A 16331-nucleotide genomic window follows, 5' to 3' on the forward strand; every position below is an offset into this window, starting at 1 on the left:
AGGGTGAGCAAGAATTAGTATTGTATTATCAGCTAGGGGCAATTTTGTATTTCCCCTGTCCCTGGCAGAAGGGGGAAATCTGGCAATGCCTACAGACATTTTTTGTTACAACTGTGGGAGAACAAAAGAAAGTAGTAGCCGGGTGTGGTGGGGCACGCCTTTAATCCCAGCACTTGGAGGCAGAGGTAGGTGAATTGCTCCAAGTTTGAGGCCACCCTGAGACTAATTCCAGGTCAACCTGGGCTAGAGAGCAAGATCCTTGAAAGACCAAAAATTTAAAATTAAAAAAAAAAAAAAAGAAGAGAGAAAAGAAAAAAGGGAAGGAGGGAGGGAGGGAGGAAGGAGTAGGATGAGGGGTGGGGTGCTACTGTTATCTACCTGGTATAGGCTATAGATGCTATTTAACACACTTACAGTGTACAAGGCAGCCCTCAACAACGAAGAATTACTCATCTCAAAGAAGCAATAATGCAAAGATTTCAAATCCTTGCTATAATCATATGTACATAATTTTTATAATTGAAACTCAACAAATGGAACTGCTATAAAACTAAACGAACATGTATGATTTAAATATATTGGGATGGAGAGATGGCTTAGCAGCTAAGTGCTAAGCTTGCCTGTGAAGCCTAAGGACCCCAGTTTGAGGCTTGGTTCCCCAGGACCCACGTTAGCCAGATGCACAAGATGCATGCATCTGGAGTTCATTTGCAGTGGCTGGAGGCCCTGGAGTGCCCATTCTCTCTCTCTCCCTCCCTCCCTCTTTATCTGCCTGTCACTCTCAAATAAATAAATAAATCTTAAAATAACTAAAAGTACACAATACATATTAAAACACTCCTACTATACTTGAGTTTCCAGACTTGCCTGCTGGTGTAGATGTACTGGACGGAGCCGTGTTGGCTGCTCGCTGATGCTGGGTGTTGCGAACAGCCCACTGCATGGAACGGGGAGCCTGGGCAGCACCACTGGCATGAGAACTATTCGTGGTTCTTTCTAACGGTTCATCCAGCATAAAGGTCTCCTGCTCTATGTCGTCACTCTGACTACTACTGCTATCAGAATCACTTGAGTCATTTGATTGAGAATCATCTTCAGAAAAAAAGGCAGGAACACTGCTCGCTCCTAAATTTTTTATTTTTAAAACCAAAAAACACTGTGAGTCTGTTGATAAAATTACAAGTATCCCCTCATTCAGGAAAACATACACCTTAAAACACAATGCTAGGTTGGTATGTAATACTCTGTGAAGCAACCATAAAAATAGTTTAGACAATAACTCTTTTAAATAAATTTTAGTATTAATCCATTACTTAAAAAAAAGAAAGGGCTGGAGAGATGGCGTAGTGGTTAGGCGCTTGCCTGTGAAGCCTAAGGACCCCGGTTCGAGGCTCGGTTCCCCAGGTCCCACGTTAGCCAGATGCACAAGGGGGCGCACGCGTCTGGAGTTCGTTTGCAGAGGCTGGAAGCCCTGGCGCGCCCATTCTCTCTCTCTCCCTCTATCTGTCTTTCTCTCTGTGTCTGTCGCTCTCAAATAAATAAATAAATAAAATTTTTAAAGAAAGAAAGCCTAGGGGGAAAGTCATTAAATAATATCTTGTTCTCTAACATTTAAAGAAAACAGAAATGAAGTTGAAAAACATATTATGTATGTCATACAATTATTAATCAATTCATATTAAAAACAAGTAGCCTACACATATATAATAAACTTCTTAGGTAAGGCAACAACATACCTGCTTCAGAGCCAGCAGTGGCTGCGGTGACAACACTTCGGCGACCACTGGCGTTGTCTTGGTTACTATGATTGCTTTCACTGTCACTTTCTGTTTCAGCCGCAGCTAACAAATCTAGCTCCATGTCACTCCCTAGAAAAAGATTTAGATATCAAAAAGGGAAAAAGCACAAACTCACTATACATCAGCAGAGTCTGACAAGGCAGACCATCCTGTCATGAGAAGGCATGCTAGAGTAAGGGAAGAACAAATGGAAGGGACGACCACTATCCTGCACCAAGAGTGAGTGGCGACTCAACATCAGAGAAGTGGGTACCGTGTGGCAATCAGTGGATTTCTGCATGGCAATCGGAATCTCCTACTCAGTCTCAGTCAGCACTGATCTACTTGTTACGTGTTCATGGTTTACAAGCTGATCTGGAATTCTGTGTGTAGTCTCAGGGTGGCCTCGACCTCCCAGCGATCCTTCTACCCTGCCTCCCGCATGTGGGATTAAAGGTGTGTGTCACCATGCCCAACTACATACTGGGCTTTCAAAGGAGGAGTTCAAGACATTTATTTTTTTCTATTTCACAGTAACATCATGTCAAAGTATAAAATATGTAAAGATATGCAATTTGATTATCTTAATGTGAAAAGGCAAAGTCATAAACATTACTAGTCTTTAATGCTACAGACTTTCTGGGCAGGAAATAAGGTGGTCAGTTTCACTTTATGTATCACATAGACATTCTCTCTCTTCAAAAGATCTGATTTATTCAATACTCTGTAATTGCTCAAATAACCTGTTGCATACCATCTTCATCATGCTCGTCGTGTTGTCCTTCAGCCTCAGCATTCTCTTCCCCGTGTTCTTCCTGCTCATCGTGATGGTCTTCTTCTCCAGCCACACCCTCCACCACCTCAACCTAAATCCAGAGTCGTATTTGTAAACAAAGTACGCAATAACCCACATCTCTACCCATGTTCCTCCACGGAGCTACTAAACTAAACACAAAGAACCCTATTATAGGGAACTGTCAATTCTACACTAAGGAATTTTAAAAATCCTTTGCTATAGGTTGGGGGGATGGCTTAGGGTTAAGGCATCTGCCTTCAAAGCCAAAGGATCCTGGGTTTTCCTCAGGACCCATGTTAGCCAGATGCGCAAGGGGGTGTATGTGTCTGGAGACCCTGGCATGGCCATTCTCTCTCTTTTTCCAATAAATAAATAAATAAAAATAAAAATTATTTGCTAGCAAAAGTCATGCCAGACGCGGTGACTCAGCTTTTAATCCCAGCACTTGGGAAGCTAAGGTAGGAGGATCACCATGAGTTTGAGACCACCCTGAGACTACATAGTGAATTCTAGGTCACCCTGAGCTAGAGTGAAACCCTACCTCAGGAAAAATAAATAAATTTAACAGCCAGGTGTGGTGGTGCATGCCTTAAATCCCAGCACTTGGGAGACTGAGATAGGAGGCTCACTGTGAGGCTCCAGGTCAGCCTGGGCTAGAGTGAGACATTGCCTTGGGGAAAAAAAAAAGTCATACCAACAAGATTTACGATTATTGTACATATTCAGAACCCGACAATGAGAAGCACAAAATAACTATTAAAAAAAACTATTTTGGGTTGGGCATGGTGGCACACACCTTTAATCCCAGCACTCAGGAGGCATAAGTAGGAGGATCGCCATGAGTTTGAGGCCACCCTGAGACTGCATAGTAAATTCCAGGTCAGCTTGAGCTATAGTGAAACCCTACCTCGGGGGGGGGGGGGGGGGGGACTGTTTTGGGGAGTAGAGTTATTTTAAAATATGTAAACCAAAATACTATAAAACAAAGTTCACAAACTGTGGACACATACAGTAGGCTTAGGCTACAATTAATATATCATCCAGTAATGAATCCCCTAGTCATTGAAAGGCTTTTCATCTACCACACTGAAAACAATTCAAGCCACCTCTTCCACATCTGCTGAAACAATATCATCCTGTTCTTCATCTCGTCCCCTAACAGGCTGCGACTGGCTGATGCGCCTCTGTTGTGGATTCCGGATGATGTAAGATGACTGAGACTGGCTGGAGCTGAAAGGAATTGGGAGATGATGAGTAAACTGCAATCACATCTGGGACACACAGCACCCTTGTGTTTCTCCGGTTAAACTGTTAGTTCATTTCTCAGATTTCTCCTTTTCTACCAACAAAGGCTATGACAGCAACACCCATCCTTTAACATCAAGTATGTTTATTACAACCGTGCTATCCATTCAGACACCTGACCAAACTGTCTTTTTGTGCCAGCTTATTAACCACTGATTTCTTAATGTAAGATTTTAAAACCAAAGATAGCCAAAGTTTCACTTCTTTTAAAATTTGACTAGTAAATAAGTGTCTCTATGAAAGGAAGGAGTGAATTAGAGAATGCAACTTTAAACACAGCCCCAAAAAACACTATGGTAACTTCATTCAAAGATTCAGAAATAGGGGCTAACTAGATCTAATTTAAAAGGTTTTACGGATAGAAGGGAAGAAGACTTTCAGTAGTGGCATTTTAAGCATTCTTTCCTCATCTTGTTTTTTTTTTGTTGTTGTTGTTTTTCTGAGAAATGAAATCAAAGCAATTTCATGTGAGAGCCATCTAAGATAACAGTGTAGTTTCAGTGGGTACTGAACACTACAACTTTCGTGAATTAATTGGTAAAAGAATATGAATTACAAAGGTATGAGAAAGGCTAAAAGAAAATTATGTGGACATGAAAAAGTTATTTCCAACCACTATATATAGTACTTTCAATATTAAAAAAAAAAAAAAAATCTAAGCCGGATGTGGTGCACACGCCTTTAATCCCAGCACTCGGGAGGCAGAGGTAGGAGGATCACCGTGAGTTCGAGGCCACCCTGAAACTACGTAGTAAATTCCAGGTCAGCCTGGGCTACAGCAAGACACTACCTCGAAAACCGAAGGGGAAAAAAAAAATCTAGGGCTAGGGAGATGACTCAGTAGTTAAAGGCACTTTCAAAGCCTGCTGGCCTGTGGGTTCAATTCCCCAACACCCATGTAAAGCCATATAACATCTGATGTTTGTTTGAAATCTTGGCATACCCAGGAAGGTAGATAGGCAGTCTGATCTAAGGAGAATCTCCATGATGTCAAAGCCAGCATGGACTACAGTAAAACTCCACCTCAATCAGTCAATAAATAAACAAATAGTTTTGTATAAAGTCGCAAATACGATTTAAAAGAATAAGCACCCTTAACTATTCAAAGGAATGTACTTTACTTCATTCATGGAAGCAGTTACCTTAAGTATTGCAACTGGTATATATACTAATACTTAAAACCTAACTCCCACAATTTACAAATGGAGATCCACCTTTTTTCTCACCAGACATAACAGCACATTAAAGGACCACAGTCCTAAAACCTAATCTAGAAGTTCTCACTGCTGCTGACCAGAGGAAGAGATGGCAGCACTCAACAATGCTGAAAGTAAGAGGCTGCTGAGGGGTCAACCCTACACAAGATACCTCTGTCATGCTCTCCAAGGCTCAGGGAACATCATGAAGAGGAGATATAAAGAATGGAAGAGCAATAATGTAGGAAGAAGTACTTTGGGGCACTGTCATCTGGATGTGAACTGACTGGTACATTTACAACCATCATATAGTGGCTGTGTCGTTACACCAACAACGAATACACAGTTTTGTGCCCATCAACATTCTGACATGGAGGAAGAAGACAAAAAGAATGAGACATCAAAACAGAAGGACAGAGGAGGGTGCTCAGTTGAATAAGGGAGAGGGACAGTATTTCATTTATTAAAATTCTCTATAAAAATTTTTAGGGCTGAAGAGATGGCTTTTTGTTTAAGGTGCTTGCCTGTGAAGCCTAAGGACCCATGTTCAACTGCCCAGCTCCCACCTAAACCAGATGCACAAAAGTGAGGCAAGCACAAAGTTCAATATCAGTGGCTGAGGCCTTTGTGCGCCAATTCCCTTCCGCTCCCCACTCTCATAAAAAAGGCCAGTCTATTGGGCTTGCCTCAAAAGAAAAAAAAAATCTTCTCTGGAGGTTCAGGAAATGACATACTCAAAAAAACTGCTTGCACAGCCAGGCATGGTGGCACACTCCTTGAATCCAGCACTTGGGAGACAGAATTAAGAGGATCACTGTGAGTTCAAGGCCACCTGTGAATTTCAGGTCAGCCTGGACCTTACCTCAGAAAAACAAACAAACGAAAAGCTTGCACAAACATGAGGACCCAAGTTCTGATCCCTAGTACCATGAAAGGCTGGGCACGGGAAGGCAGAAACAGGAGGATCCATGGGACTTGCTGCCTTGCTAAGGGGCTCACTGAGCTCTAGGTTCAGTGAGAGAACCTGTTGTGAATATAAATAAGGCGGAGAGAGGGGTGAGGAAGACAGCTGATGATGACTCCTGGCCTCCAAATACATGCAGGCCCATGTGTGCCCCGTGCATACAAAATCCACACAAACATGCAAACTACAAACAAGAAAAGTACTTGTATGTTTTGGAAACGTGTTTCAGCAAACTAACTGTGGGGAAAAAAAGGCCTCTCTTAGAATGGAAATTTATCTATTTGTATGTATGTATGTATATATTTATTAAATAGAGATTCTGAACTGGAGAGACGGCTCAGAGGTTAAGAATGATTCCTGCACAAGGATGAGGGCCACAGGAGGCCTGAGACCACTGCGTTCAATTCACAGAATCACATAAACCAGTGGCATGACCATGACTATCCGTAACCCTGGTCCTATAGGGAGTAGAGACGCAAGAACCACTGGGACACTTGAAATAGTACAGAGAGTCTGGAGGAACCAAGCAGATCAGCAACACAAACACATGCATACACCACATGTGTACACACTCATATATTGAGGAGGGGGACACGGCAATGTTAAGGATTAAGAAAACAATTATAGCATAGTGCCACCATTTATTCCGAGGCATTTATAGATATCTCTTGGGCTAGAAGTTCTCAAATTAGGCCATTTCATGAGGTAATCAGGGGTTATAGACAGGACAGGAAGCCAGCAATCTTTTGCTCCATTTTACTTCACATAATATAAAGCCAAACATAAATATTGAAGGACAACACTATTAAGCAATAAAATAAAAGATAAATCACAAGTACCAATAAACTTGCTCACTACAGATTATGGCTAGTTATGGACTCTTTTCACAGAATTTCTAAGTACATCCTTACACTCATGAAATTTTTAAAATTGTATTTATTTTAGAAAGTTACATAAAAAGAGGCAAGCACATGTAGAGAATGGGCAGACCAGGGCCTCCAGCCACTGTAAACAAACTCTAGATGCTTGAGCCCCCTCCCTTGTGCATCTGGCTTACATGGATCCTGGAGAATTGAACTTGTGTCCTTAGGCTTTGCAGGCAAGCATCTTAACCGTTAAGCCATCCCTCCAGCCCAATAAACAAATTTTTAAACAATTAGGATCAGAGTGAAAGTATCTGAGAAAATGAGAACTAAGTAAGGTATTTACAATGTTTATGGTAGTTCCCAGTACATGATTACATTTAAGTCAAAGGCGAGGCATGCAGCAGACTGGTAAGATCTAAAAGCTATGAAGTAGGAGGCAAAGGGAAGAGAAAAATGGCTGCCTAGAAGACTTTACATGAAGTGAGGTGATAGGCATCAGCTAGTATCCAACACAAGGAAATCCCAGAACTGTTCAAATATATGTTTTTACGTGAGATACACTTACAATAGTGGCCAAAGTACAACCTTATTAATAAACTCTGTATTATATCAACAGTTACAGAAAACATTAGCAATATCTTATACACAAGATTCTTTCATAGAAGGATTTATAAAGTAGGTCCAAGAATCAAATGAAGCAAAAGTAAGAACTTAAGAAATGTGTATTGCTTTGAAAAGACTGAATAAAATCAAATGCATGCTCAAGATCTCTGCAGTGCTACTGCTCAAAAACATGGAGCCTTGACAAGCCAAAAGTGATGCTTTCATAGAAGTAATCCATCACACTCTGTTGCTGGTACACATTTACCTGCTAGACTGGTCAGATGATGGTCGTGGTGGCAGTGGTTCCACGGAAAACAGCTCTTCACTCCCTTGCATAGCATCTATGCTCGTGCTGGCCAGGGTAAATGGTGCAGTGGGGCGGGCAGTCCCCATTCGAACGGGAACAATCAGAGACTCTGCTACATTGCACAGCTCTTCGACAGCATAGGGGAGCAGTGCTTGGAACACACGTTTGCATTTTCCAATTGGCTGTGGAATAAAGTTGCTGCAATAAAAAGGAAAACAGTAATCTTTTATGAGTCTTTACATGTATAATGGTAACATAATAACAAAATAAATGTGCAAAACAATACAAAAACCAATATTAAAAAAAGGGATAGCTTACTTTTTCTTTTTGGATGAAGCCATTTCCACGCTAAGAATGACAAACACTCTTGCCACCGAACGTAGAAACCGCATTGTGACAGCAATAGCTTCTTCTCGACGTCCAGGTGTATATTTGTTTTGAAGTTCTTTTACTAATGTGCCTAGTAGAGTATCTAAAAGCTTTTTAAAAAAAATTACAGTCATTCTGTTAATACTAAGGTATTGCAAACTGTTTAAATTTTCACTAAGTAAAAAGTTCTAACATATTTCAATGTTAATGTTTCATATTATAATCTTGAAACGGGGCTGAAGTGATGTCTTAGGGGTTAAGGCACTTGTCTAAGAAGGCTGAGGAGCTACATTTGTTTGCCCAGTATCCCCGTAAGCCAGATGCAGGTGGCATATGCATCTAGAGTTTATTTTCAGTGGCTGGAAGCCCTGGAGTGCCTGCTTACTCTCTCTGCCTTTCTCTCTCTCTCTCTCAAATAAAAAAAAAAATTCAAAAAAATTTTTGAACAAATTTAGCCAACACATTTACAAAGCAAATACCTACCACACACCTGTCACTGTGTGCTTGATACATAGTAAGTCTTGGGGCTGGAGGGATGGCTTAGCAGTTAAGGTGTTTGCCTGCAAAGCCAAAGGACCCAGGTTCAACTCCCCAGAACCCATGTAAGCCAGATGCACAAGGGGGCACATGCGTCTGGAGTTCATTTGCAGTGGCTGGAGGACCTGACACGCCCATTCTCTCTCTCTGCCTCTTTCTCTCTCAAATAAATAAATGAAAAAATAAATTTAGTAAGTCTCAAATGTATTCTTTACTTTTTGTGCACAGTCCTACATATATTAATGAATACTGAGAAGAGCAGTATCAAATGGACTACCAGGAAATATAGCTTCCTTACTAGAAAATACTTGCAAAACAGCAAAGTAGGATCAAGTGTTTATTTATATTAATCAATTTGTAATCCCATCTTCACTAAACCATTTTCTAGTTTCTATTCTATGAATAATTTTCACATAGATATTATAAAAAATATATAATTTGTTTTATTTCTCCTTTTTAATGTCCCTTACAATAGCCTTTATTTTTCTGTCTGAAGAATCTGTTGCCTTTCATTTTCAGTAAATTGTGGGCTTAATTTACTCAAGAGTTCACTGTGTTTATATTCACAACACATACCTACCTATATTTTAATATTACATTATTCTATGTCATCTTATCATCCTGATCTGATCTTATAAATTATCTACTGATCATGGATTTTTGAAGGAAAGGATATTTTAGTAGAACTTGACAATGACAAACTTTTCCAAAGGATGAGACTCAGAGACACCACATCAGTTCTTTTCTTGATAACCTTATTAACATTAGAACTTACAGTCAAAATTCTAATTTACAGCAAGGAAAAGAAAAAGTACTTTAAAAAGTTATGCAGTATGCAGGATGTGACCTTTAATACTAGCATTCAGGATGCTGGGATAGGAAAATTGCCTTAAGTTTAAGGCCAGCCTGGTGGCCTTGAACTCATGGAAATCCTCCTATTACCTCTGCCTCCTAAATGCTGGAATTAATGGCTTGCACCACCATGCCCGGCTCCTTTTTATGTATTTTATATTTTACTGGGGGTTGGGGAGAGATAGGGACTTGGTATGCTGAGGCCTCTAGCTACTGCAAACTAACTCCAGAGGCATGCGCCCCACCTTGTGCATCTGGCTTTACATGAGTCCTGGGGAATCAAACCTGCATCATCTGGCTTTGTAGGCAATTGCCTTAACCACTAAGACACCTCTCCTGCCATGTTTTTAGAATTTTAACATTTTAATATTTTAGTTTAAATCATCCCCCAAATTTCATTCCCCATAATGAAATCAGGTTATCAGATTTAGAGGTCTGAATTTTAAATGCATGAAATGCTAAGTAAGAATAACATTATTTTCATATATTTGTAATAAATATTCAAAGACTTACCAAAATATCTGCTGTGCACTTCACTATAAGGCAGTGAGTGAAGCAGTCTAGCCGAATTGTGCCACTTTGTTGATTTAGGTACACTTGCTCTTCTGGCAAAAGATGGCCTATTCTACTGCTGGCACTCAGACTGGAGAGGCAGGGAGACACAGAACACACTGTTAAAACCAACACTAACTAGAAAATAAAAACGTTACAAGCTGTAAATGGATACATACGGGTCTTTATTCTCCTGTGACCCAAACATAATCATAGACTTCAAGGCATTCCAGTCCTGTAGAACACGCTCTAATGCAAGCTGAGCAAACCTTGGAGGTTCTAAATCATGATCAGGCATATCTGAATCTAAACAAAACATAAATTAGGGAAGAAAAAAGTAGCAGTGGGTATGACAAAAATTAAAGTATGTATGTATATGTATGTACACGTACACACACACACACAAATTTATTTTTATTTGAGACAGAGAGAGAGAATGGGCATGCTAAGGCCTCTAGCCACTGCAAACAAACTCCAGATGCATGCACCACCCTGTGCATCTGGCTTACGTGGGACCTGGAGAATCAAACCTGGCTTCACAGACAAGCACCTTAACTAAGCCATCTCTCCAACCCTATTTTTTTTTAATTAAATTTTCTTTTATTTTTTATTTACTTGAGAGAGCGGCATAGAAAGAGCGAGAGAGGCATAGAAAGAGCAAGAGAGGGAGGGAGGGAGGGAGGGAGGGAGGGAGGGAGAGAGAGAGAGAGAGAGAGAGAGAGAGAGAGAGAGAGAGAGAAATGGGCACACCAGGGCCTTTGTCTGCTATATACAAACTCCAGACGCATGTACTACCTTGTGCTTCTGGCTTACCTGGGCCCTGGGGAAATCAAACCTGGGTCCTTTGGCTTCACAGGCAAGCGCCTTAACCCCTGACCCATTCCTCCAGCCTGGGCTACTATTTTTTAACAAAAGTCAGAAATCGGGCTGGAGAGATGGCTCAGCAGCTGTGTTTCATGTGCAATCATGAGATCCTGATAGGGCCTGAATCTGCCAGAGTTCAAATCTCCAGATCACAAGTAAAAAAGGACAGTGTGCATACCTGTAACCTAAGTCCCTAAACAGGAAGCAGAGGGCAGGGAATCACTGGGGCTTGTGAAAAGCAACAAGCTCCAGTGTCAGGAAGAGAGGATGAGTCAAACAAAAACAGACAGAAAAAGGGATGGGGCCAAACACCCAGCATTCTGCTCTGGCCATCGCATTGGTATATACATGTGCATACACCACACACCCCCACAGCATTACAGACAATACACAAACAAACAAAAAAGTAAGAAATAAGTACTCACCTTCAGGACTGGCTGTTTTTCGGTTACGATCCTCCCTGATTCGAGGTGGCCTGTACTGGCAATGTTCCACTGTCTGCCTGGCTACTGTCTGTACTAAAAACAGTAAGAGGTGCTCTCCCCTGAAAAAAAACAGGATAATGTAAAGGACAGAGAAAAGCTACTACCAAATGCTATATTCCTAATTATTCTGTATTCTAAAACAATCATAGGGCTGGAGAGAAGGCTTAGCAATTAAGGCACGTGCCTGCAAAGCCTAAGATCTCATGTTCAAATCTCCAGGTCCTACATAGCCAGACACACAGTGACACAAGCACGTAATTATCACCCATGCACACAAGGGGATGCACATGTCTGGGGTTTAGTAGCTGAAGGCCCTGGGGTGCCCATTATCTCCCTCTCCCTCTCTCAAATAGAAATAAAATTTTTAAAAAATCCTATAGGCCAGGGAACCCATTCTTCAGGGGCTCCTCCCATTATAAAGAGCTTTCTTTTACTTTCCTTTTCAAACTTTGCTTACTTGCCCTGCAAAAACAAGGTGGGGGGGGGGGATACTACTTGCCTACTGTTTGGTAGAGTGACCAGATTAGTAGCAGTGAGCAGGCGATAAAGTAGATCAAGCCGAGCAGATTTCTGTCCAGCAATTAGAGTTTTACATTTACATTTCTCCCAACAATCACAATATGCTGTTGGTGAAGTCCGCTTGAGTCTAGGAAGAATTCACAAAAAAAAAGGGTGAAAATACAGACAGTGTTTAAATATACAGATATATGCTCACATAGAGAGGCACAATTCATTGAAACTAGACAGAACTCTGATTAATGTTAAAATGCAAAAATGAGCCTGGCGTGGTGGCACATGCCTTTAGTCCCAGCACTCGAGAGGCAAAGGTAGGAGGATTGCCGTGAGTTCGAGGCCACCCTGAGACTACATAGTTAATTCCAGGTCAGCCTGGGCTAGAGTCACACCCTACCTTGAAAAAAAAAATGCAAAAATTAGAAATGAGGTCTAGAAAACAACACAAAAAATTCCTTTGAGAAGTGCCCTAGAATAGCCCAGGTAGAATAACTTCTATAATGTCTGTCTCATGATCCCTATATCCAAAATGCCTTGCTATATATAGCACCTAATAATATACACACTATTTTGTGTGGATCCTATATCTGAAAGGACTACAAATGCTGTCAGTACATGGACTATCTTAATTCATGCTACCCTAGCAGCCAATGGGGGACTATTGTTTTAGATTCTTAAAATAAGGAAGACATATATCAAAAAACAAACAAAAAACCCACTTCTTCTTAAAAATATAACTAAGGCTGAGCATGGTGGCATATACCTTCAAATCTAGCACTTGGGAGGCAGAGGTAGGAGGATCACCATGAGTTAAAAGAGACTACATAGTGAATTCCAGAGCAGCATGGGCTACAGTGAGACCCTACTTCAAAACAAAACAAAACAAAACAAGGAGGGGGGAATTTGTGTGTGTGTGTGTGTGTGTGTGTGTGTGTATGTGCAAGCATCAATGCATGATCTATAAAAATTCGAGTTGTCCTATGAAGTTACTACATTCAAGTCACACTAGATGATTTTGATAGCCCAATTTTCTTTTCTTTAAAAAAGCTTTTTTTTTTTTAGCCGGGTGTGGTGGTGCACGCCTTTAATCCCAGCACTCGGGAGGCAGAGGTAGGAAGATCATCATGAGTTCGAGGCCACCCTGAGACTACGTAATGAATTCCAGGTCAGCCTGGACTAGAGTGAGACCCTACCTCGAAAAACCAAAAAAAAACAACTTTTTTTTTAAAGCCAGGCATGGCACATGCCTTTTATTTATTTATTTAATTTTTTAGAGATAGAGAGAGTGAGAGAAAGGAGGAGAGAGAGTGGGTGAGCCAGTGCCTCTAGCTATTGCAAACAAACTCTAGACACATGTGCCACCTTGTGCATCAGGCTATGTGGGACCTGGATACTCAATCTTGGGTCCTTAGGGTTCGCAGGCAAGTGCCTTAACCACTAAGCTATCTCACTAGGCCAGATAGGCCAATTTTGTGTATCTTATAACATCTGCACATCCATAGGCATATATATCTGGTATTCCTATTGACAATACCAAGACACTGCAGATGTTAAGTGCTACTAACAAAACCAGCTAGAATAACGCTACTGCTGGGATAAAAGACTACTACAGTTAAGAAATAAATAAGGCCCTCAAATATGCACCATGATTCATTTAATGATGCCTACAGCCACTTTTTACTAGCAGACCCTGGGTCAGGGTGGGGGACTAAGACTTTGGCTGCAGAATACAGATAAAAACATTCTGTAGACGTGATTCTCAGATTCATGTGATCCTAGCCTATTCTATTTTATTGAAGGACAGCTATTTTCTAAGTAACATAACACTAGCATCTGACAATGCACTTCAAATCAAGAAGCACACTTTAAAATATCCATTTATTTATTTACATACACAGAGAGAAAGACAGGAAGTGGGGAGGATGGGTGCACCAGGGCCTCTTGCCACTGCAAAAAGAAGTGCAGATGCATGCGCTAGTTTGTGCATCTTGTTTATATGGGTACACAAGAATCAAACCTACACCTTTAGGCTTTGCAAGTAGGTGCTTTCAACCACTGAGCTATCACTGCAGCCCCACATTTCCCTATTTATTTATTTGAGTGAGAAAGAGAGAGAGAGAGAGAGAGAGAAAGACAGAGACAAAGACAGAGAAGGGGTGGAGAGGGAGACAGATAGACAAAAAGTGAGTATGGGAGTACCAGGGCCTCCTGCTACTATAAATAAAAATACCTCACACATGTATCACTTTGTTCATCTGGCTTAGGTGGGTACTGGGGAACTGAACCCAAACCATTAGGCTTTGCAAGCAAGCACCTTTAACCACTAAGCAATCTCTCTACAGTTCCCACATTTATTTTTTTATTATTTATTTGTTTGAGAGCGACAGACAGACAGAGAGAGAAAGAGGCTGATAGAGAATGGGCGCACCAGGGCCTCCAGCCACTGCAGACAAATTCCAGATGTGTGTGCCCCCTTGTGCATCTGGCTAACGTGGGTCCTGGGGAATAGAGCCTCGAACCAGGGTCCTTAGGCTTCACAGTCAAGCGCTTAACCGCTAAGCCATCTCTCCAACCCCAGTTCCCACACTTTAACTGAGCTACTGAGAAAAACTTGAGAAATCCTCATGCTTTCTGAATTACAGAACAACTGAAGCATAATTTAGTACTGATTATGTTTTATACAGAAACTAAAGCCATTTATAAGATTAAAGGAAATGGGGCTGAAGAGATGGCTCACTGGGTGAAAGTAGGTGCTGCACCGTTAACACAATGTAAAATGCCTATACCCTCCACAGAGGCAGGGAGACAGAATATCTGATCTGAACTCCAGGCTCAGTGAGGCAAAGAAGAGGAAGATCAGTAGAGGACACCCCCCCCTACACACACACACACACACACACACACACACACGCACACACGCACACACACGCGTCTTCCCTCTGGCCTCCGTAGCCATGTGCCCGAAGAGACACGTGTGTGCACAAGCACCACACACGGTAAACAACTGGACTCACTTGCAGTCGTGTCCTTTATGACAAACTCTTGCACATTCTGTACAACAACAAAGCGACTCCAGCAAACCACAAGTTCGACATTCAAAAATGTCCTAAAACAAAAGCAGCATACTTTTAAAGAAGTAATTACATGTATGTCATATTTAATTACAATTGGCAGCAAAATCAACTTAAGGTGCTCTGGAAAAGGAGGAGTTATAATCCGAATTCTAACAACATGTCATAGCAACTGAGCATTCCATTCCATTTTTCTGTCTCATGTTTGGGAATCAAATCAAAATTGATTTTCCTTGGAAAATTTTGTAACTCAGAATAAAAGGAAATTCTCACCCATATTTATAAACTTAACTCCAGTGATGGTCAAAGTAACTTGCCTGGTTAATGTGCTCAGCACCAGTCCATGTAAAACTGCACGTGTCATTACAACACAAGACATATAAAGGAGAGTCATCAGGGTTGGTACCTGATGGGCACACCATTCCCATAAATACATCTTCTTCTTTCTCACTTGAGGATATTTCAGCTAAAAAGATGCAGAACACAGTAGTTATCAGGAAAGGACTTTAATCACAATCTTATCCAATGTATGTGCAATAAGTTAGACACTATTACATATGAATTAAAATATTTGATGCACAAGTCAACATGCAAGAAAATCCAGCCAAAATTATATCCTAACCAACTATGATGACAATATACCTTTCAGCCATTGGAATCATTAGCACTGTGTCAGGTAGTTAAGATGCAAGTCTTAACCAGGCATGGTGGTCACCTGGAGGCAAAAGTAGAAGTTGGGGGGGGGGGGGCATGGAGGGAAGGAGAGAAAGGGAGGAAGAGGTGACAGAGAAAAAATGGGAGGGGAGAATTTGCATGGGTGTGTTATGTATATTCATGTTTGTGTATATGTACGGGGGTCAATGTCAGGAGTCACCCTCAATTTCCCTCCACCTTACTCTTGGAGACAGGGTCTCTTGCTGAAAGTAAACCTCAATGATTCAGCTGTAGCAGCTAGCAGGTTACCCCCAGGGATTCACTGACTCCACCTTCCCAGTGTTGGGACTAAAGGCATGCAGTAGCATGCCTGGCATTTCATGAAGGTACTGAGGATCTAAACCCAGACCCTCATGCTTGTGTGGCAAGCACTTACCAACTTAGCCATCTCCTCATCCCCAGAGTCAAAGTTGAGGCTAGTATGCACTACAAGACTGTCTCAAAAAACTAACTGAACTAAGTTGTACCTAGTAATTTACAGACCCTATCATAAATTATAAATTACTCTTCTTTTTAAAATATTTTTAAACATTAGGTGGCAGGAAACACATATTCCTTA

General features: G+C 41.2%; 1 protein-coding gene across 5 annotated transcripts in view; it reads right to left on the reverse strand.

Moving 5' to 3' along the window:
- Positions 1-16331, reverse strand: part of Ubr5 (ubiquitin protein ligase E3 component n-recognin 5) — a 158411-nt gene that overhangs the window by 35142 nt on the left and 106938 nt on the right. For all 5 annotated transcript variants that reach the window (XM_045144166.1, XM_045144168.1, XM_045144167.1 and 2 more), the window contains 12 exons: positions 15376-15524; positions 15002-15093; positions 11974-12120; positions 11415-11533; positions 10305-10431; positions 10087-10216; positions 8134-8294; positions 7774-8013; positions 3681-3804; positions 2533-2644; positions 1737-1868; positions 868-1125 (listed from right to left, as the gene is read on the reverse strand). In XM_045144166.1, coding sequence (XP_045000101.1) covers positions 868-1125; positions 1737-1868; positions 2533-2644; positions 3681-3804; positions 7774-8013; positions 8134-8294; positions 10087-10216; positions 10305-10431; positions 11415-11533; positions 11974-12120; positions 15002-15093; positions 15376-15524 — 1791 coding nt within the window. The remainder of the gene's footprint in view (positions 1-867; positions 1126-1736; positions 1869-2532; positions 2645-3680; positions 3805-7773; positions 8014-8133; positions 8295-10086; positions 10217-10304; positions 10432-11414; positions 11534-11973; positions 12121-15001; positions 15094-15375; positions 15525-16331) is intronic.

Source organism: Jaculus jaculus, chromosome 2 (genome assembly GCF_020740685.1).
Source record: "Jaculus jaculus isolate mJacJac1 chromosome 2, mJacJac1.mat.Y.cur, whole genome shotgun sequence".
Taxonomy (NCBI): domain Eukaryota; kingdom Metazoa; phylum Chordata; class Mammalia; order Rodentia; family Dipodidae; genus Jaculus; species Jaculus jaculus.